We start from the raw sequence: 21,134 nt of genomic DNA on the forward strand, positions 1-21,134 counted from the left end.
ATTTGTAACATAAATTTGTAATTTCAATATTCCATTTGTAACATAAATTTGGATTGAATAATGAAATGAATTTTTCTCCTAAAAGTTAGTTATAATTAGTTTTCCAATATATGTTGCATACTTGCTTTCATTGTACAGTTCTGTAAGAGCCTGACCCGTAGCATTTTCCTTCTCACTGTACTAGATAAACAGAGGGACCAACACAGTCTTACAAAATAACGTGGTGGCTGGATTTGGAAGGGTAGGATACCGCATTGATGGTGAACCTTGCTCAAGTAAGTCTTTGGCACAGAGTCATTCTAAAACTAGGAAATATCTTGTTCAAATTTGTTAGAAAGAAATAATTATTGTTTGTTAGTTCAATGTGTAGTATCTCCTCCTCCAGGACACTGAAAGAACTCAACATACTAAATTATTGGAAGATACTATTGTGTCTAAAGAAAAAATAAATAGGCTTTTAAAGATAACTTCCCATGTTTATGACCCAGAAACTCTGGCAACCACTTCAATTCTTTATGTGGCTGCTGTTGGAACAGTGATACCTCATTCCACTACCACTTTCACAAAAGCAACACTTCTAAGCATAAAGCTGCATGTCTGTAGGGATATGACATTATTTCATGCTTCCTCTTCAGAGGAATAAATGCTCACTCTTTGTGCCTTAAAACCTGCAAGCATGAAAAAGTCAAAGGACATGAACAGATAGTTCTCAGGTACATTTCTCTCTATTAGATGAGTAAAAATAAAAAATTAACTGAACAACTACTCTTTTGGCAAGGCTGTAGGGAAACTAGAACATTTACACATTGCTGGTTTAATGACAAAACAGTATAACCCTTACAGAGGGGAATAGAGCAATAGCTGCCAAAGTTATAGGAGCATTTGCTTTTGGCTCAACATTTCCCTTCTGGCAGTCTAACTACCATTTGCCTCTATAACACTTATAAAATGATTTGTGAACAAGGTGATTCATCACTGCATTGTGTGTGCTAGCAGGAAACTGAAAGCTTTCTGTGTCCAGTAACAGTGGACTAGTTATATAACTTTTAGTTCCAAAAGCCAGACTTTGGAACACCAGGCCCCTCTCAAAAAGAGGGAAGAAGATACATACTGATATATTGATATGGAGAGAGAAATCCACAAGATATTCTAAAGTGATAAATGGAGATTGCAGAACAATATGTGTGTGTGCATATGTATATGTATATGTGTGTATACACACACACGCTCTCATTGTACAGTTCTGTAAGAGCCTGACCCGTAGCATTTTCCTTATTTTCTTTATATATGTGTGTGTGTGTGTGTGTGTGTGTGTGTGTATATATATATATATATATGTTTTCTTTATGGTATGTTTTGTGGAAGAAAGGAAAGAGGTATATATGGTATCTGTGTTTACATAAAGTGACACAGAGTTTGAAAACAAAATAAAAAGCAAAAACAAAAAAGGTGAGTAGTAATAGGGTGACTTATTCTCATATAGCTTTTTATAACCTCTTGATTTTTCAACTGGGAAAATGAATTATCAGATAAAAAAAAAAGTACTAGAGCTGCAGGCTTTACCTCTTCAGAAACTTAGAGGAAATAGGATTTTCTCTGAAAACCTTATATCCCTTGTACAGCTGATTTTTTTTTTTAAATCTCAGTATAGTTATTTTGAGATTCTTTGAATCAGCAATTTTTTCTGGGCTTAAGCTAATTTTATTCTTGTGTAAAATACATTTTGAAGGAGTAAAACAACTGCCAACAAATTTAACTGATTCCTTGATATATGCTCTTATTAAATATTTTAGTTCCCAACAGCTTTAAGATTTTCTTTGACTAAAATTTTAAGATATATAATTTTTCTGCAACTTCTTTGAAGTGTTGTCCTGGATTTTTTAAGTCAAAATATGACCTACAAATATGAATATTTACTAATATGTAAATATTATGTAGTATGTAAATATGACTATATTGATATTCTTAAATAATTGAGAGTATTTATAAGGAAGTTTGGGGATGCCTAGGTGGCTCAGTGGTTGAGCATCTGCCTTTGGCTCAGAGCGTGATCCTGGAGTCCCGGGATGGCCGGATGGCTTTCTGCATGGAGCCTGCTTCTCCCTCTGCCTGTGTCTCTGCCTCTCTCTCTCTCTCTCTCTGTCTCTCATGAATAAATAAAAATAAAATCTTAAAAAAAAAAAAAAAAGAAGTTTGATACTTAAGAGAAATTGAAATAGGAGTCATTACTGAGGAATTGAGGGGTTAAGTTACTGGAATGGGATACTAACTTCCAGTCAACCTCCCAGGCAAGTGAGAGGCTAGGAGCAGGAATCTGGGAGGTCAGGGAGGAAACTGAGGCCCACACTGGGTCCCAGGGGAACCACTGAGTGGAACCAAGGGAAAGATGTGCAAACAGCTTCTTATGGAGGAAAAAAAAAAACAAAAAACAGAATCTAGGCAGTTGACAAGTAAAATTTCAATCCCAAAGTATTAGGAAGAAAGGAAAATGAATAAAAGATAAGAGGAATTCAGATATCAAGAGACTTGGCCAAGAGAGCTGGTACTAAGTAAACTATAGGGGGTGATGCTGCTCTTTATAGGGAATCCTCCAATGTATGTATGGTTAGGGGGGAATTCTTAAGATTGCTAATCTGATTTTGACATAAGTAAAGTTTCATAAAAATCCATTTCAATTTTCCTATATATTAATAATGATTATAGCTTCTATTTATTGAGATACTTTATGTGGGTTATTTCATTTCATTTGAGACTACTCTAAATTAGATGTTAAAGCTTTTTATATTTGAGGAAACTGATGTCTAAAAGGTTAAACAATGTTCCCAAGATCATACACCCATTAGTTCAACAGATATTTAAATGAGCACCTATCTCTGCATTACCTTCTAAGCCCTAGGAATATGGTGGTGAGTGAGGTAGACACAGCATTTTCTCTCATGAAGCTTACATTCTAGTAAGAGAGAGGAGATGAATAATTCATGAATAAGTAATATTAAAATATCAAATGAAAATAATTTTAATTGCCATGTGAAGGAAGTGAGGTGTTACTTTGAATCAGGTAGTCAGAGAAGGCATACTAAGAAAGTGACACTTAACTTGAAAGTGGGATGACCAGAAGGAACCAACAACAAAAAGGTGTGGAGGGGAAGCATTTTACAAACAGCAAGTGGTATCATTGTGTTTCACGTTTACCTAAACTTCATGCACTTTCACATGAAATTCATGTTTGATCAGATAGAGCAAGTTAAGTATGCTAGCTAACAATTAAACCAAACTTTAAAAAAAAAATTTCTTTAAGGTTTTATTTATTTATTCATGAGAGACACAGAGAGAGAGGGGGAGAGACACAGGCAGAGGGAGAAGCAGGCTCTATGCAGAGAGCCTGACATGGGACTCGATCCTGGGTCTCCAGGTACATGCCCTGGGCTGAAGGTGGTGCTAAACCTCTGAGCCACTACCAAACTTTTGCAAATGAGTGTACACTCATTCTAATGGTAAAGGGACAAATTAGACAAGATTAAATACTAAGTAGAGTAAGCCATAAATGTTTAAGCCATAACAATATTTAATTATCATGTTAAAATGTGCATAAGAACCATATATTTAATTTTAAAAATTTAACTGATACTGCTTATAAAGCTCAAGGACAGGACTTGTGATATTAATTCTCTGTTTTCATATTTCCTTACAAGGTCAATCTAATCCCATGGAAAAGTGGTTTGATAATGAAGCACATGGAGGTTTATATGGTATTTATATGAACCAGGATGGCCTTCCTGGATGTTCTCTTATACAGGGATTTACCATTTGGACATGCTGGGATTATGGAATTTATTTTCAGGTAAATGTGATTGAAGATAGTGCTTGTTTGTCTTGTTTTATGATTGTATTTTGTACTATGTAAACTACAAGTTGTTTTACAGACCACAGAGAGTGTGCATATCTATAATGTGACTCTGGTTGACAATGGAATGGCCATTTCTTCCATGATTTACATGCCAGCTGCTGTATCTCACAAAATTTCCAGTAAAACAGTACAGATTAAGGTAAGAAATAAATATAGCCACAATAAGGAGAAAGGGTAAAATTACTGAAGTTCTGATAAGAATGATCTCCTTGACTTCCAAGCCCTGCAAATCCAAATCTCTTTGCCTTTGTTCTCCTTGTCTTCTCCTGGGAAGTGCTTTAGCCTTCCTCTCCTCCCTGATCCCTTCACCTCTTCTTGTTTACCACTTGCTAATCTTGTCACAGTTAAAATTTCAGCCCATCTATGAAACCTTTCCTGATCTAGCTTAGGCAGTATTGACACTCTTTCTTCCTTTGGTTCCTGCTGGTCCCTGGGCATATTTCTGTTACAGAAATGTAACATGTCATCATACATAATAATTTGCCTGCCTGTCTTCCCCTTCCCAGTTTGATGGTCATTACTCTCAGGGTGTAAAGTCACATCCTTTTCATTTTGGTTTTATGAATGATCCCTTCCTCAAACTTAAAGGTTGTGTTTTGCTACAGTGGAATTCAATATAATATTTTCCTTTAGGAAAAGCTATTCTTTAAGCTGTCCTGTTTGAATTTTTTTTTAAATAGAGCTCATTAATTGTTGGAAGTAGCCCTGGATTTAATTGTTCTGATGTCCTAACTAATGATGATCCCAATATTGAACTTTCTGCTGCCCATCGGAGTGCCAGACCTCCATCAGGTGATAATTTTAGAAATTTAATTTTGGTGTTATGAGTGCATATTTGAATTTTATTAATTTTATTTCTTTTATAAAAGGTGGGAGAAGTGGGATTTGCTGGCCTACCTTTGCTTCAGCACATAACATGGCACCCCGGAAACCCCATGCAGGAATCATGAGTTACAATGCTATCAGTGGCCTTTTGGAGATCTCAGGCAAGTTTAAATGTAGCCTTGATAGATCTAACTCAGTGAAGTTCTATAAAGAATATGTAGAATATAGCTAATGATATTTCACTAGTAAAAAAAAATAATGATTTAAATGAATTTGCCTATGAATCTGCTCAATATGAGAAGCAAAGAAATCAGACAGAAGTCAATTTCAAGAATGGTTCCCTGGCAAAATTTGTATATGTTTAAGAAGTGACATTTAATTTTCCTTCTGAAATAACAGAAGAGACACTGGTACAGTGATTTAATGTTAGTTTCTATAAATTGTAAAAGCCCTTTTATATAAGTAGGGTTATATATTATTATCTCTTTTTACAACTGAAGAAATTTAAACTCGTGTAACCTAGGAGCTTAGTAACATCTATTGGCCCTACTATCATCATGTTCACTTGTTTCTTTAATGCTTCTTCCACAGTTGCTGCTCTTTGGTGATCATTAACATGCCCTTTGTGCTTACTCCCATAGACCCGTGCAGTTGCTTTTCCCTCAGGCTTCATTCTATCCAGTCATCCAGTCTTGTTCCCTCTAGACCCCTGACTAACTAGCCAAGTCATTTTTTCTATTTATCCTTACCTCAGACCACTTCTCTCTTCACCCAAAGTGGATCACCCTGTGTCCTACTCAGATTTCTAGTCCATAATAGGATTTGCCCACACCACACTCTTTCAAGGCCATCCCACGTGAGGCTGAAATGTATTAAATAATAGGTTCATTCCTGGGCACCTGGGTGGTTCAGTCTGTTGAACGTCCGTCTGCCTTCGGCTCAGGTCATGATCTCGGGGTCCTGGGATTGAGCCCTGTATCCAGCTCCCTGATCAGCAGGGAATCTTCTTCTCCCTCTGCCTCTTCCCCCACCTGCACTCTCTCTCAAAGAAATAAAAAAATCATAAATATATATAAATATATATAATTATATATAGAATAGATATATATTATATATATAATAGATTCATTCCAATAGCCCATTTTTAGAGAGACTTTTGACCCTTTCTTCTACAGTTGGCCATGACATTCTTACAATTCTACTTCACTTAAACTGGAATATTGTTTTTTCCAAACTTAGAAAAGCCACAGCATAGGAGAATGCCCCCATCCATACTGATACTCTCTCTTATCCAGCTTTATATTCTTCCCCCCTTGATCTAACACCATCACAGTTTACTCTTAGCTATACATATTTCTGCTTCCTGCCAGTCCATGTTACTCAGTTCTTGTAGTTTCTTTGGTATATAATTCCTCTTCTCCCAGAGCAGGCTTAGCACTTCCCCAGTAAGGCCATGTTGAGAATCGACCAGACTTACTGTTCTGTTTGCCAGAAGGGGAAATGGGAACAGGTCCTGAGAAAGACACCTGTCTTTTGAGTTTCTTTTTTGAGTTCTTGTCATGAGTTCAGCAAGTGGGGGAGGGGAGCTATTCTCTAATAAGGGAGAGGTGGACCACTTATGTAGATCTGGAACATTCAAGGAGAACCCAGGGGTTCAAGGTTCAAGTTCATCTTTCCCTATATTCCCATCCTAACTCAAGGTTCCATTCCTTTTCTATAAGAGCCCTGTCTTTGATGTAGGAGTCTTGCCAGGGCTGAGAATTCAACCTTTTATGAATTCTCTATTGGTTTTGTGATCAGATCCTGAGGTTTGCTTTGAATTTGTGATTGGTCACCAAAGTTTACAGTTTCTTCAAAGCATCGATGGTGGTCAATAGTCACCTATTTCTAGTTTCTTTGTAACCACTGTTTCTCCAGTACCACTCAAATGCCAAATTTACTGTATGAGCCAGAGCATTTCCTTCCACCTAGATGTGCTCAGTTCACCACAAATGAAGTCATAGTAATTGCACTGTTGTGGCATTCTAGGGACTATTAGCACCTACCCACTATCAGTACCACTATCCCACCACCACCACCTGCCACCAGGAAGGGCATCTTCATTCCCATCTAGAGAGCAAGTGAGCTTAATTCATTACTGCATCATTACAGTGTGTACCCTAAGACCACTTCTGGTACTAGCGATCTAAATCAGGTGGTCTAAAAGTAAAGCCAGAGATGAGGTTCTTGTGCAAGTGGTTTATTGCTTTCACACAAGACAGGGAGTGAGGAAAATAGGATACGGCAGAGCTAGGCAAGGATGTGGTCTTGGTTGGAGTCTAGCTCCTTCTTGATAACATCAGGGACTGTGCAGTACCCCTCAGCTTCCCCCTCTTGAGGCAAGGGGACCTCCCGTATCAGTTGCCAGTCAGGCATGGTAACCCTTTGGTGCTGGTGCATAATCCCATAGGAGAGGGAGCCGTCATCTGGTCAAGGGTAGTTCTCCAGAGAAAGGAGAGTAGTTAGCAGCCAACATTTACTTGAGCTGAAGACAAGCACAATGGGCCAGTAAAGCAGATCTGCACAGGTTACAAACAGTATCTGCTACTGTAGTATTTTATTGATATTCATCTACAGGCTCATATTCATGTATATACAATATCATCTTAGGAAAAAAATCATTGGAAGGGTGGTAGGAGTACATAAGTGATCTAAGAATTTTTCAGCCACCTTTTGCTTTTTTAATATTTTTGAGTTACTGGATTTTAAGTACAATGGGGATTAAGTTTTGGATTCAATACATTTATCTTCTGATTACACAATATATGCAATAAGACCAAAAAGAACAACGTCTCAATTAGTCTTTGCTGCATAACAAATCACCTTCAAAATTTAGAGTCTTTAAACAGCCATTTATTAGCTCATGATTCTGTGGATTGACAATTTGGGCTTTGTTCTACTGGATAGCTCTTCTGCTGGTCTCACCTGGGATTATTCCTTAGATTGCCATCAGTATACATGATGGATAGGGGATAGTTAGTCTATGATAGTTTCATTTCCATATCTGGTAGTTGGTGGCCAGTGGTTGGGCTGGCCATTAGCTAGAGTAATGGGAGGGATTGGGCTGAATGCCTCCCAAGCTCATACACATGCTGAAATCACAAAATTCTCCCAGAGCACTAAAAGAGAGTGAGCCCTACCATGCAGGCACTTTTCAGACCTTCTTGTATCACAATTCCTTTTGTCTCATTGGTCAAAGCACATCATGCAACTAAGCTCAGAGAAAATATGAGATGATTGTTCAATGGGTATTAATATAGGGAGGCAACAGTCTACCAAAAATGGTGCTGGACTATCTACCATATAAGATAAGGGTTCCATGTTCAAGGGGGTGTTAAATGATGTGTTTTCTGGAATGTACATGAAATGAAACTGATTTTATCACTTTCCCCATAGAAAATAATTATTTTTCTGCTATTTATGTTTTAGGTTCAACATTTGTTGGATTTAAGAACATTTGTGCAGTTGAAACTAATGTGATATTCATTACTAATCCTTTAAATGAAGATTTACAGCATCCAATCCATGTGAAGAATATACAGCTAGTTGATACTACTGAACAATCAAAAATATTCATACATAGGCCTGATGTAAGGTACAATATATGAAAGCCCATTTTTTTTTCTTTCCTGTATTTATAGTTTTCCATTATCTTTTTTTCCTGCCATAGACCTGAGGAAGTTGCTATATTAAAGTAACTATTAATTTCTATAAAATTTTAATCAGGATCATGAAAATTAAGACTATTTAATGCAACTATGTTTTCAGTTAAATTGAAGAAGCTATACTTTAATATGTATATTTTCTCATACTGTTTTTTTCATGCCTCGTAAGTAATACCATCATAAAAGACTGAGACCAGGTTAGAAGTACTTTTGTACATTAGTGTCTCTCCATTAATAGTCATTAGGATTGAGAAGCATTTCTATTATTTCTTTCATTTTCCTACTTCTTTTTTTTTCCTATCACTTTCCAAATACCTTTTCATGTTCACCCCAACATGCTCTTTGAAATTTAATGTTAATCATTATAACCACTGTGACTGAGAATATGCAGAAACCTAGAACAGTGACTTTTCAACCACAAAAGTCAGTTGGGGTCAGAATATTTCTAGAAACTGAGCCACTTAGACTGTAAATCTTAAAAGGAGATAGCTGGTAACTGCTACACTTTCTAAGAGATGCAGACTAGGAATTCAGATGTAAGACAAGATTGAAGGAAAGAAATTTTTTATGAGCGATCTTTGTTTTCAGTATAGGAACAAGATGAGGAATAATGCTGTATAATTATATAGACATTTCTTCAGAGAAATGCAGTGTTTCGTAGTCTGATTTTGTTTTAGTGACAACCATACACTTACTTATTTAGTAATTATTAAACTACAATATTTTTTGGCTCTATAGAGCCTCTTCTCACTAAAATTTAATTAGCTCCTCTTTAGTTATCATTGAATCTTTCAGAAATAATATGTAATTTTAATACCTAGGTCCTGAAGAAAATAATATTCTTTTGAGAGAGAGGAAAGCATGCATGTGGGAATGGGAGAGGGACGGAAGAGGGCAGAGAGAATCTTAAGCAGCTTCCATGCCCAGCACACAGCCTGATGTAGAGCTTGATCTCACATCCCCAGGATCATGACCTGAACCAAAATCAGAAGCTGGATGCTTAACTGACTGAGCCACCCAGGTGTTCCAGAAAATACCACATTTTCAAATATAATATCTTTGAGCTCTGTGCTTTTATTAAGATGCTGTTGATGTTTTCCCAGATCCCTTTTATTTATTTTTATTTTTTAAAAGATTTTATTTATTTATTCATGAAAGATACAGAGACAGAGAGAGGCAGAGACACAGGCAGAGGGAGAAGCAGGCTCCATGCAGGGAGCCTGATGCAGGACTCGATCCTGGGACTCCAGGATCACGTCCTGGGTCGAAGGCAGGTGCTAAACCACTGAGCCACCCAGGGATCCCCTCAGATCCCTTTTATAAAGCAGTTTGCCCAGTTCCCAGTGCTGTAAATGTTGGCACTTGATAATGATAATGATAATGATTTATTTATTTATTTATTCATGATAGACATAGACAGAGAGAGAGGCAGAGACACAGGCAGAGGGAGAAGCAGGCTCCATGCCGGGAGCCCGACGCGGGACTCCAGGAACACACCCTGGGCCAAAGGCAGGCGCCAAACCGCTGAGCCACCCAGGGATCCCCGATAATGATAATGATAATCTATAGTTGCTCTCTTTTCCAACAAATTGCTCTTAGCCAAACAGTAATAGCTCTGGGGGCTAAAGCCCTCTGTAACAACATTTCCTTGCAGTCCATTGAAAATGACTAGTTTATACATGAGTACAAAAGCCCAACACCCTTTGTCTCATGGTGGGAGCAACTCTGGGTTCAATTGATGAACCAGATGTACTCCTGGGATCAGAATGAAGCTAGTCCGCATACCATAGTAATCTCATTTTCTTTGTCCTTTGTGGCTTCTCTCCTTTTGTGAGAGAATTGTTTCAATAAATCACTTGAACAAAATTTTACATTTCAGGTTCTGTTTTTTTGCAACATGAAGTAAAGACAGAGCCCTACGTCATAATATAAAAGAGCCAGTGGGTACTCTCCCTACAGACTTGCTCACAAAAGCACTCTTCATGTACTTGAACACAAAGAACCCATGAGCTACAGAAATATTTATTCAAGTCATCTCCAAAACTATTATTGTACAGTAAGGGGTAACTTACTCCTTTGTGTCTCTTACAGCAAAAAGAGACGGATGTTAAATACTATCTAATGGTTCTGAGCTTTCCACTATTATTTTGTTGTTATAATTTTGGAATAAGCTATATTTACCCATAGTATATATCATGCTGTAGTATAACTATACTGTATCCTATGTATACTATGCAATGTGCAGTATATTGCAAATTAAGCATCTATTTTATTATTATTATACCCAGTTAACAATCAACACTGCAGGTAGCTCAAGATGAAGGCAGAATGCTATCTATGGTTGAACTGCATGATAAGTATGTAGTATTTCATTTCCTACAGTGTGGGTATTTACAGAATGGTTGCTAAAATATGTAGCATAGCAATCATAATCCAAACATATCTGTTTGTGTATACATAAACAAATGTCTATATAATATTATATACTAATCTACAGTCGGTGATGACCTGAGAGCTTGAGATAAGAAAGTGAAGGAAACTGAACTTTAAAGTATTTAGATTATTTTATAGTAATCATGCAATACTTTTATAATTTTTGAAGACCGTGAAAAAAAAAAAAAAAAGGAAAGAGGAATAATAGATTTCCCTGCCAACACAGGGATTTTATATGTTCTGCACAACAGACTAATTGTTCGCCTTCTCATTGGGGCAATGTTAGTATACTGTGAACAATGCACAAGTTTGAAATCTATCACTTAACAAAATGAAATAACAAAATGGAATTCTAATTTTATATCTCACAGGTATAACTTGTCCTTTTGCAATGTTAATAATAATAATACAACAAACCAACAGAATGGAAAACCAGACCTTGTTACAATACTAATTACATATCTTACTTGGTCCCATTTTGAATCCTTTCTGAAATGATAAGATTCAATTAATCAAAACAATTTTTTTGGATACTCTCTATCAAACACTAAATTTAAATGCTCTCTAGAAACAGGGGAAGGATACTAAGTATTCACACATTTTACCTTTTCTCAACAGTAAGGTGAATCCATCTGATTGTGTAGACATGGTTTGTGATGCCAAAAGAAAATCTTTTCTTAGAGATATGGATGGCTCCTTTCTGGGAGATTCTGGTTCAGTGATACCTCAAGCAGAATATGAATGGAATGGAAATAGTCAATTTGGAATTGGAGACTATAGGATTCCTAAGGTGATGCTCACATTCCCAAATGGAAGTAGAATTCCTATCACTGAGAAAGCACCTTACAAAGGTTTGTTGGATATTATTCTGTTAAGTTTGTGAAACAAATATACCTTTTATTTTTAGGAATTGGGATATTCAACCAATATTTTCTACTCACTAATCTTACATAAAAGAAAAAGATAGTACATATGTTTTTGCAGAGATTGCTTTTCTTTGGTAAAATGTATATACCTGTTTCTAGGAATTATTAGAGATTCAACCTGTAAATACATTCCACAATGGCAGAGTTATCAGTGCTTTGGGATGGAATATGCAATGATGGTTATTGAAAGCCTGGATTCTGACACAGAAACTCGAAGACTGTCACCAGTGGCTATAGTGAGCAATGGTTATGTTGATCTCATTAACGGTAGGTGTTTAGTATGAACAAACTAGTAGTTACTCAAGGCATTCACTATTTATTACATGCATGGAGACATCTCATAAATTATTTATCACATAAAAATAGCAAAAATCAGCACTGCTTTTCCTTCTGTTTGTAAGAAAAGATCTATGTGCAGGAGGGATGTTTGACACTTCAGTAGTTTCCTGTATTAGAAAGCCAGGATAGTTGTTCCAAATTGACCATTAGAGAAAAGGAAAGTTATTCCTTTAGTGATCTTCATACCTATAGTAATAAGTAGCATGAATATTTTAAGGAAAAATTGGCCTGAGGGTGTCCAAAAAGACAATTTGCCTTACATAAATTAAAACACAGATAATGTGTTATTTGGAACACTTGAGAACATATTTTGAGCCTATTCAGTTTTTATTTTCATGAAACCTTAGAAGACTTAATCTTGAAACAATGTGTTTTTGGGTTTGTTGGTTTGTTTATTTGTTTTTTCATTCCTGATTCCTTCGACTGTCAAGAACATCTTGGCAAGCTCTGGAGTCTAGGCTCCGTACATTCTGGTCACGGGTGGCTCTAGTACAGAGCGAAGATAGTGGTCTCCGTAAGAATTCAGATCAACTTAGGAGTCCAAGACTTTTTGAATAAATAGGATGAACTTCTAAGAGTTGCAGAAAATAGAGAGCAGGAACTCATTGTATTACCCTGAAATAGTATCAGGGGCTCAAAGATTAGTCCATAAAAAGTCTTAAGAGTCTTTCAAGTGCTGAAGGGTCATGTAACTTGGATCAGAAAGATTTCTCTGCCCTGGCAGTCTCAAACATGTACTAAAATATCCTAAGATTCAACAAAATAGCCAGTACTTCACAAAAATACTAATTTTTAAAATCCGCTAACAGGGAAATTTAAAAAGCACTTGAAGAAATGATGATATGCAAGAAAAATGTTTTAAAGAAAATGAGCTAAATCAACGATGTCCCAAAGTTATGTGATTTCAAGTCTCTCGTCACTTCTGTTGTCCACAACATGGAATTTTCCTGGTTTCTCTGGCTTGCCATCAACCCCATTTCAAGCACTGCCTTACAGCTCTTACAAAGCAGAGAGCTTGTGGGAAGAATTTTAGACCAGTCAGTGTGAATAATGGAGATGTTTTCAAATTACTCTGTTTTGTCTGGTGGAGAAAGATTTTATTTTGTTTATTTTTATGTTTTTATTTTCTGGAAAGCAATATAAGCTTTCCACTTACACTACTGACATGACATTTCTCTTAAAAATAAATTTTTAGGGATCCCTGGGTGGCGCAGCGGTTTGGCGCCTGCCTTTGGCCCAGGGCGCGATCCTGGAGACCCGGGATCGAATCCCACGTCGGGCTCCCGGTGCATGGAGCCTGCTTCTCCCTCTGCCTGTGTCTCTGCCTCTCTCTCTCTATCTGTGTGTGACTATCATAAATAAATAAAAACATTTAAAAAATAAATAAATAAATAAATAAATAAATAAATAAATAAATAAATTTTTAAAAATGACTGTCAATTTAAAGAAAAGTCTTAAGTAAATGATAGCAGGATTGCAAAAATTATGAAGATGTTGAAAGAATCACTGAAGCATGAGGTGCAGCCACATTAGATTGGGGGGGAGGGAATCCCAAGATAAAAGTTATTGAAATATTTTTCCCTTAAAATTTTAATACTCAATTTCATTTATTCTTAAAATATGGCTTTTGCTATTCTAAATGTTTCATTATCTACACAGATATTTCTGTTTTCAAAACTCACAAAGATTTTATTTAAAAGTAGAATTTATATTTTGGATATTAAGAGAAAGTTCATATTCTACTTGAGTTTCAGAAGTTTCTATTGATTTAAAATTTGAAGTTCAGTTGTAAATATTGATAAGAATTCCAAGCAAGCCAGGAAATTGAGTAAAGCAAATGAATAAATACATCAAGAAAATTTATGTTCCATATCTCACTCAGCGTTTTATAATCCCAGACACTTTAAAACAGAAGTAAAATAGAGAAATTTGCTACCACAGACATGGTGTGCCTGCTCTGGAAGTATCTGGATTCAAGTAGAAAAGCATCCACTGTCTTTGGCTTTCTAGAGAGTTTATTAGAGTGTTATTTCTCTGATTACTTCAATTCATTAATGATGTTGACCCTTCTATGGTGCCTATAATCACGGGATTTAACAAAAATGTATTAAAATGACAGTGGAGGAAGATTAAAGACTTCATAAAAAGCAAACGTAAGAGTTTGTTGAATGAGGATGCCAGGATGGCTCAGCGGTTGAGCCTCTGCTTTTGGCTCAGGTCCTGATCCTGGAGTCCGGGATCGAGTGCCACATCAGGCTCCTTGCAGGGATCCTCCTTCTCCTTCTGCCTATGTCTCTGCCTCTCTCTGTCTCTCATGAATAAATAAATAAAATCTTAAAAAACAAGAGTTTGTTGAATGTTCAAATTAACTGATGAAGAAATGAGTGAGTGAAAGAATTGAATCCATGGTTTAGCCATACACATGACCATGTTTCCAAGTACAGGCTCTGTTTTTATTTTTTGTTTTTTATTAAAATTTTTATTTATTTATTTTAGAGGGGGGGGAGAGAGAGAGACAGAGAGAGAGAGAGAGAGAGAGAGAAAGAATATGAGCAGGGGGAGGGGCAAAGGGAGTAGCAGACTCCCCACGGAGCAAGGAGCCCTATGCAGGTCTCCATCCCAGGCTCTGAGATTATGACCTGAGCCAAAGGCAGATGCTTAACTGACTGAGCCACCCAGGCACCCCAACAGGCTCTGTGTTTAATAATTTAACTCTGTAGCATCATATTTCTTGTTAAAGAGTTTTAGAAAGTTGGCTCCCCACCTAAACTCACATTTGATAGGTAGGAGAAAGGATCAAGCATTCTTTCCTACCGTGTGGCCTGGGCTTAAAAATGATTAGTGAAGTAGAGAATCATATAAATCTACTGTTCCTTCAATGACCCTTTCAATGCAAACTCACACATTAACTTACCTTTTTTACCCTACACTGTACAAAAAAAAGTAAGGGTAGTAAGGAGGAGTTGCTTCCCTGCTTTCCTTTTAAGCTAAGTATAGATGGGTGAATGGATAATGGATATAAATGCTGAACTTTATTGCTGTAATTTATTTTTAATGCAATTGCTCTTCAGACTTTGTGTTAAATAATATTCATAATACAGAATATATTATATATATGTATATATACACATATATATACATATATAGAATATACATAATACAGAATTTCATTTTGTGGCTTTAGGCCCACAGGATCATGGCTGGTGTGCCGGATACACATGCCAGAGAAGACTGTCCCTGTTTCATAGCATTGTGGCTCTGAACAAATCTTATGAGGTTTACTTCACTGGTACCACTCCTCAGAATCTTCGACTGATGTTGCTTAATGTTGACCATAAAAAGGTAACACAAGAGAAATAATTTGAATTATTGGTCTTGGTTATTGACATATATTTCTATATGCTAAGGACTTTATCTCTTCCCCTATTCTCTTGAACATCGTCACAAGGATCATCAGGGTACTACTAAAAATACTGTTAGTCCAGAAAGTTTTTAGCAGCCTGAGAACATATGCATACCAAACACCTTTCCCCCATATACACTTGATGCTGCTGCTCTACATCTGAAACATGACAGTGAGGCCTATGATTTGTGTGATTGGCAGCAACTTTTACATACAAATAGTGCACATCCAGAATTGGGCACTGGAATTATATATTTATTTTTCCATGCTGCTCTTTATATATTTTAAGAATACACCTTTGGAATTTACTTCAGAGATCACAGCATGTTATTTTAAATATCTGCAATAATATCACATTTTTGCTATCACATCAGCTGGGACGGTTAAGTTTATGTATCCCATGTCATTGGGAAGAGTGTGAGGTTAAACAGTAATCTCATAATTGAGTTTTTTTTCCCCCCAAGAGTATGAGACTTGAGAATCCCAAAGGATTAGAAATGAGAAAAAAGAATGTGGATAAGACGAAGCAGAGAGACTAGTAACAGAGAGACACCTGCCCCTTCTCAGATGAGAGCAATCTCATCTTTTCAGTTGCTGGAGATAAAACCTTAGACCCATTCTTGATTCCTTTGTTTGGGTCATATTCCTAATCCTCTATCTGCAAATCTTGTTGAGTGTCCCTTCAGCATATCCAGAATCTGACCACTTCTCACCACCGTCACTGCTACCGCCCACTTGGAGCCAATGTTATTTCTTCCCTGGATTAAGGCAGTTGGCTCCCAACTCCTCCTGCTGCTCTGCCTCTGCCTGCCCTACTGTCTGTTCTCACCTCAGTAGCCACAGAGGGACTTCAAAATATAAGCCACACCAGGTCACTCCTTGCCCCAAACACTGCAGTAATTTCCCCATTGGGCTTTATATAAAAGCCAAATCCTCACATTCATAGCTCTCTGATTTCTACTCCTCTAGCCACACCGGGCTCCTTGCTGTTCCAGACCACCTCAGATCTGTTACCACCTGGGCCTGGGTTCCAGATATTGAGTCTGCCTGGAACAGTCTACCGTAGGTGACTCTCCCTCCCTGGAGCCCCTCTATTCCCCCAATAGGCCTAGCCTGTTCACTCATAAGCCCCACTTAGGTCTCCCAATTATGCATACACTGATCTACGTTTCCTTTTCCATAGCACTTACTACCTTCTAACATGCTTCATATTTTACTTACTATTTCTACTACTTATTTGTCTCTCTCCTCACACTAGAATATAAGATCAAAGAGAGGGGACTTACAACAGCTCCTACAATAGGGCCTGGCTTAGATAGGCCCTCAATTTTTTAATGGAAGAGAATATTTTTAATTTTAAAAATAACTACAAAATAATGTGACTGTTAATATTCTGAGCCTCTGAAGACAATCTCAAAAGAAGATTCTAAAATTATGTATAGCTTATTAGATTCCTTATTAATCTCTCCCTGCTCTTGTAAAAGCTAGTCTCCTTACTTTATGATTATACCTGTAGCATGGGATGTGAGGAATATAAACATGGAAAATGGACAAAATTGAATCAGAAAGTATAGTTATTTTGAAGAATTTTTAACAGTCTTACTACCAAATTTATCTCAGAGGTAAGCATTTTTTTCAACATTAACTAATTTTGTGTGGTTGTATTATAGAGCGCTGCTAAATTCCCTGTTTCTCCCTGCCCCTGAAGTTGAAAGCCTATTTTGGAACTTTGTTATCTTTTAAAGGAAATGTTTCTTTTAGAGATACTCTTCTAATAATTCTTACCTTATACTTTTCTACTGAAAATCATCAATTAAGAGTTAAATTAAACATCTATATGAATGATTCAATATAAGATCATTTACAAATTTTAACTCAGTATTTATCATCAATCCATAAAACTTAGTTTTACTATTTTACAGAAGGCATATATAATTGAAGGACATTTCTAAGGCTAAATTCTAAATATTCTGTGTCATTATTTTCTTAAGAAACAAAAATGTTGTTTTTGACAGGCTGTAGTTGTAGGAATTTTTTTCCCCACACTTCAGCGTTTGGATGTCTACGTGAACAATGCATTGGTTTGCCCCAGAAATACAGTATGGAATCCTCAACAGAAACACTGTGAACTTAATAGACATCTGTACACAGGTACTTTTCCTCAAAAAAAAATAAAGTACACATTACATATGTACTTAATTATGTATAAAATTCTTTGTAATGTTTCACTATTAATATTTTTAGTTCCTTAGCCATTGATGAATGCAAGACAAAGTATTGTTAGCCACAGTCCACCAAATTCTAAGATGTGTTCATTTATAACATATGTGTCCTGAAAGGTTATTCCTGATGGAACTCATATATCTGTACACATGCAGATATTAGCTTTGTGTATCATGCACAGTCCTTTCCCCCTAAGAACATTTACGTTCTACATGTAGTTCAGTTATTCCTATGAACAGAAGATATTTGTCTCAGAATTTTTACCCTCTCTCTGCTTTACTTTTATTCCTATCCAAAGGTCAGAGCCAAAATTAATTGACAGTTACTAGAGTATTGCCAAGAAAGCTAGTATAACATCAGCTGAACATAATGAAGTTAATATAATGAATTCTGGATTTAAATGAAATATATGGAAAAGTCTAAACTTACCCACTTACCAATATTTGCAAGACCTGAATTTATATCTGCTCATTGAAGTCCTTTTCTTAAGCAGGGTTCTAGTAAGGCCAATATATTCCATTCCAATGTGCTACTTATCATTTTTAGATATGCCCCATAATCTTGGTTAACAATTATATAAATGTGTGCTGTAGGTCATAACATCAGCTAGACATGAGAGTATGAATGGATAACCCATATTCATCACTGTCCATGGAGCAAGTTCTATTTCTACTAATAGTCTGAATAGCTGATACTTCCAGAAATGTTACTATGTGCCAGGCACTGTTGTAAGTGCTTTGTATATAACAACTCATTGTTACTATATTCTAATAATAATTCTATGAGGTAGGTACAGATAAGTAAACTGAGACACAAGGAGGTGAATCAATTTGCCACAGTCTCTGCCTTAGCTCTGGCTGCTATAACAAAATACCATGAAATGGCTTAAAAAGAGAAATTTGTTTTCTCACAGCTCTAGGGCTGCAGGTAAGAGGTCAGGGTGCTAGTAGGATCAGGTTCCAGTGAAAGCCCTTCTCCTGGCTTGGAGAGGGCTGCCTTCTCACTGTCAGAGAGAGCAACAGCAGGCTGTCAATATCTCTTCTTATGAGAGCACTAATCCATCATGAAGTCCCCATTCTCATCTAAGCCTAGTTACTTGTCAAAGGCCCCATCTTTGAATACCCTTACATTGGGGGTTAAGGCTCTAACATGTGAATCTAGGGGAGGAGGCACAATTCAGTCCATTGTATCAAAGATGGTGAGGGCAGAACAAAGACTTGAGCCCAGAGAGTCTAGCTCTAGAAGCCATGCACTTGACCAGTATGTCATATTGCCTTCTTATAAGATAAGAGAGTCTGGGTTATCACTTTTATATACAAATAACTACCTGTATTTGCAGCTTAATTTTCATAAATTTTTAATTCTTTTTAAAAACATTTTCAGTACCAAGTACTCTATAATTCAAATCAGGGAAATAGAAACTATCTCAACAAACAGCACTTATTTAATATAGGGAGTTGGTTACCCAAGTGTTGAAGGGCTACAAAACACTATTACTACCACTTTCCTATAAATATTTTTTTCTGATACAGCACTATTTTTAAATGAACATTTTGCTTTGGCACTTAGAATGCAAAATAATTTCCCTCTATTATAAATCTATACATATTATTTTAGATTGCCCAAAATGGTTTATTATGTATTTCTTTACTTCCTTCTATTACTGTGAAGACATGAAGATATAAGAAAGTTACCTTGGACAAATAGTGCATGCCCCTCTAAATGTAGTTTGAGAGCAGCTTCAAATCATAATATAAAGGCATATTCTTCAGATTCACAGAGTGTTTAAACCAAATTGCATCTAGAACTTATACTAGTAGATATGAAAGAAATACATGGTAATAATTAAATGGCTTCTTAATACCAACTTCTATGAATGTCTATTACATTCATAAGAAATTTCTTCTTCCTAAAATTTTAATCTATTTTTATTAGTAAGCTTCACCATGAAATGTGGTAAGCTACATGTCTCATTCCAGTGCTATTATATAACTCTGCCTTTGGGCTCAGTATGTGCTAGTGGGTTTATTAGCTCTTAGACATTTTTGATACTCTGCCATAAAATCATATATATATTCATTCATTTTATATGTATAAAAATCTCAGTCACTTTTACAAAAGTCAGTTCCCTGGTAGAATTTGTTTTGCATTAACCAAAGATATTTCAGGCTGAAATATAAACCTGTTTCATTGGTATAAAACACCTCTGAAATATTTTATTACATACTTCATTTGTATTACATACTTCTGTCCTTGATAAAATAGAAGCACTGAATTATAAATGCTCCTTAAGAGTTGATACATAGCACTGCATAAACTAGATGACTATTAAAGTTAAATTTACATTTTTAAATTGCCAAATGCCTTTGGCATTAAAATTTAGGCTTTAAAATTTTGAACATGTAAATACTGTTACAGATATAATATAGGCTCCTGGGTTCATAATTGAATTTTATTTCTCAATTTTACTGTATCTATAGCTAATTGTTTTAATAAATGTAATGTATAATGACGATTAATGGTATTATTTAAAGGGTTGACTTTAATTTTGCATGTCAGTTCTATAGTGTTTTTGTTTTTAATATATATACTTTCCTATGGAAGATTACTGTTGAATTTTTTTCAGAATTTCTTATGTTTAAACAGATATTAAATACCACATGTAATTTGTGATAGCATAAGTATTTTTAACTGTGCTGTTTTGGCTTTTTTCCTTCATAGAGCAATTCCTTCCTAACCTGAATTCCACTGTCCTTGGTGAAAACTACTTTGATAGAATCTACCAGATGCTTTACCTTTTGGTTAAAGGAACTACACCTGTTGAAATCCACACCACTGCAGTCATATTTGTTTCTTTCCAATTACCTGCTGTAACAGAGGATGACTTCTATATCTCTCATAATCTGGTTAGAAATCTTGCCTTGTTCCTAAAGATACCAAGTGACAAAATCCGAGTCAGCAAAATCATACAAGGGGAGAGTCTGCGGAGGAAGAGATCCATGGGACTCACGGTGGAATTGGAGATTGGAGATCCTCCTCCTCAGTTCATAAGCAATGATACTGCAGGTATGAAGAGAAGACATGTGAGTTGGAAGAACGTAATACCAGATCCACATTTACAGATAACCCGATCAGGGCCTCATAAACCTGGCTCAGGAAATCCCACCAACCCCACATCCCAAACCCTGGACCTAAAGACTCTTTTCTGTACTCTACTTCTGTATTCCCAAACTCTTTTGGACTTATGAAGGAATTTTAGCCTCTATTTTGTTATTTTAGCAATTAGTAAACTCAACAAAAAGGATTTGACCTAATATGGAAGATTTGAGAGGTGACCAAAGGAATTGACTTTATAGCTATGAAATTAAGCATAA

General features: G+C 36.2%; 1 protein-coding gene across 5 annotated transcripts in view; it reads left to right on the top strand.

The window, feature by feature from the left end:
* The window catches only part of PKHD1L1 (PKHD1 like 1), a 147,717-nt gene that overhangs the window by 114,211 nt on the left and 12,372 nt on the right, over positions 1-21,134 (top strand). For 2 of the 5 annotated variants that reach the window (XM_072774258.1, XM_072774260.1), the window contains exons 63-73: positions 185-275; positions 3,693-3,841; positions 3,924-4,046; positions 4,588-4,699; positions 4,777-4,893; positions 8,201-8,366; positions 11,488-11,720; positions 11,895-12,062; positions 15,319-15,476; positions 17,553-17,688; positions 20,482-20,826. In XM_072774258.1, the coding sequence (XP_072630359.1) occupies positions 185-275; positions 3,693-3,841; positions 3,924-4,046; positions 4,588-4,699; positions 4,777-4,893; positions 8,201-8,366; positions 11,488-11,720; positions 11,895-12,062; positions 15,319-15,476; positions 17,553-17,688; positions 20,482-20,826 (1,798 nt within the window). Of the gene's footprint in view, positions 1-184; positions 276-3,692; positions 3,842-3,923; positions 4,047-4,587; positions 4,700-4,776; positions 4,894-8,200; positions 8,367-11,487; positions 11,721-11,894; positions 12,063-12,943; positions 13,479-15,318; positions 15,477-16,506; positions 16,600-17,552; positions 17,689-20,481; positions 20,827-21,134 lie in introns of those variants that run through there. The other 3 variants (XM_072774262.1, XM_072774261.1, XM_072774263.1) reach the window with 3 other exon arrangements.

Source organism: Canis lupus, chromosome 14 (genome assembly GCF_048164855.1).
Source record: "Canis lupus baileyi chromosome 14, mCanLup2.hap1, whole genome shotgun sequence".
Taxonomy (NCBI): Eukaryota; Metazoa; Chordata; class Mammalia; order Carnivora; family Canidae; genus Canis; species Canis lupus.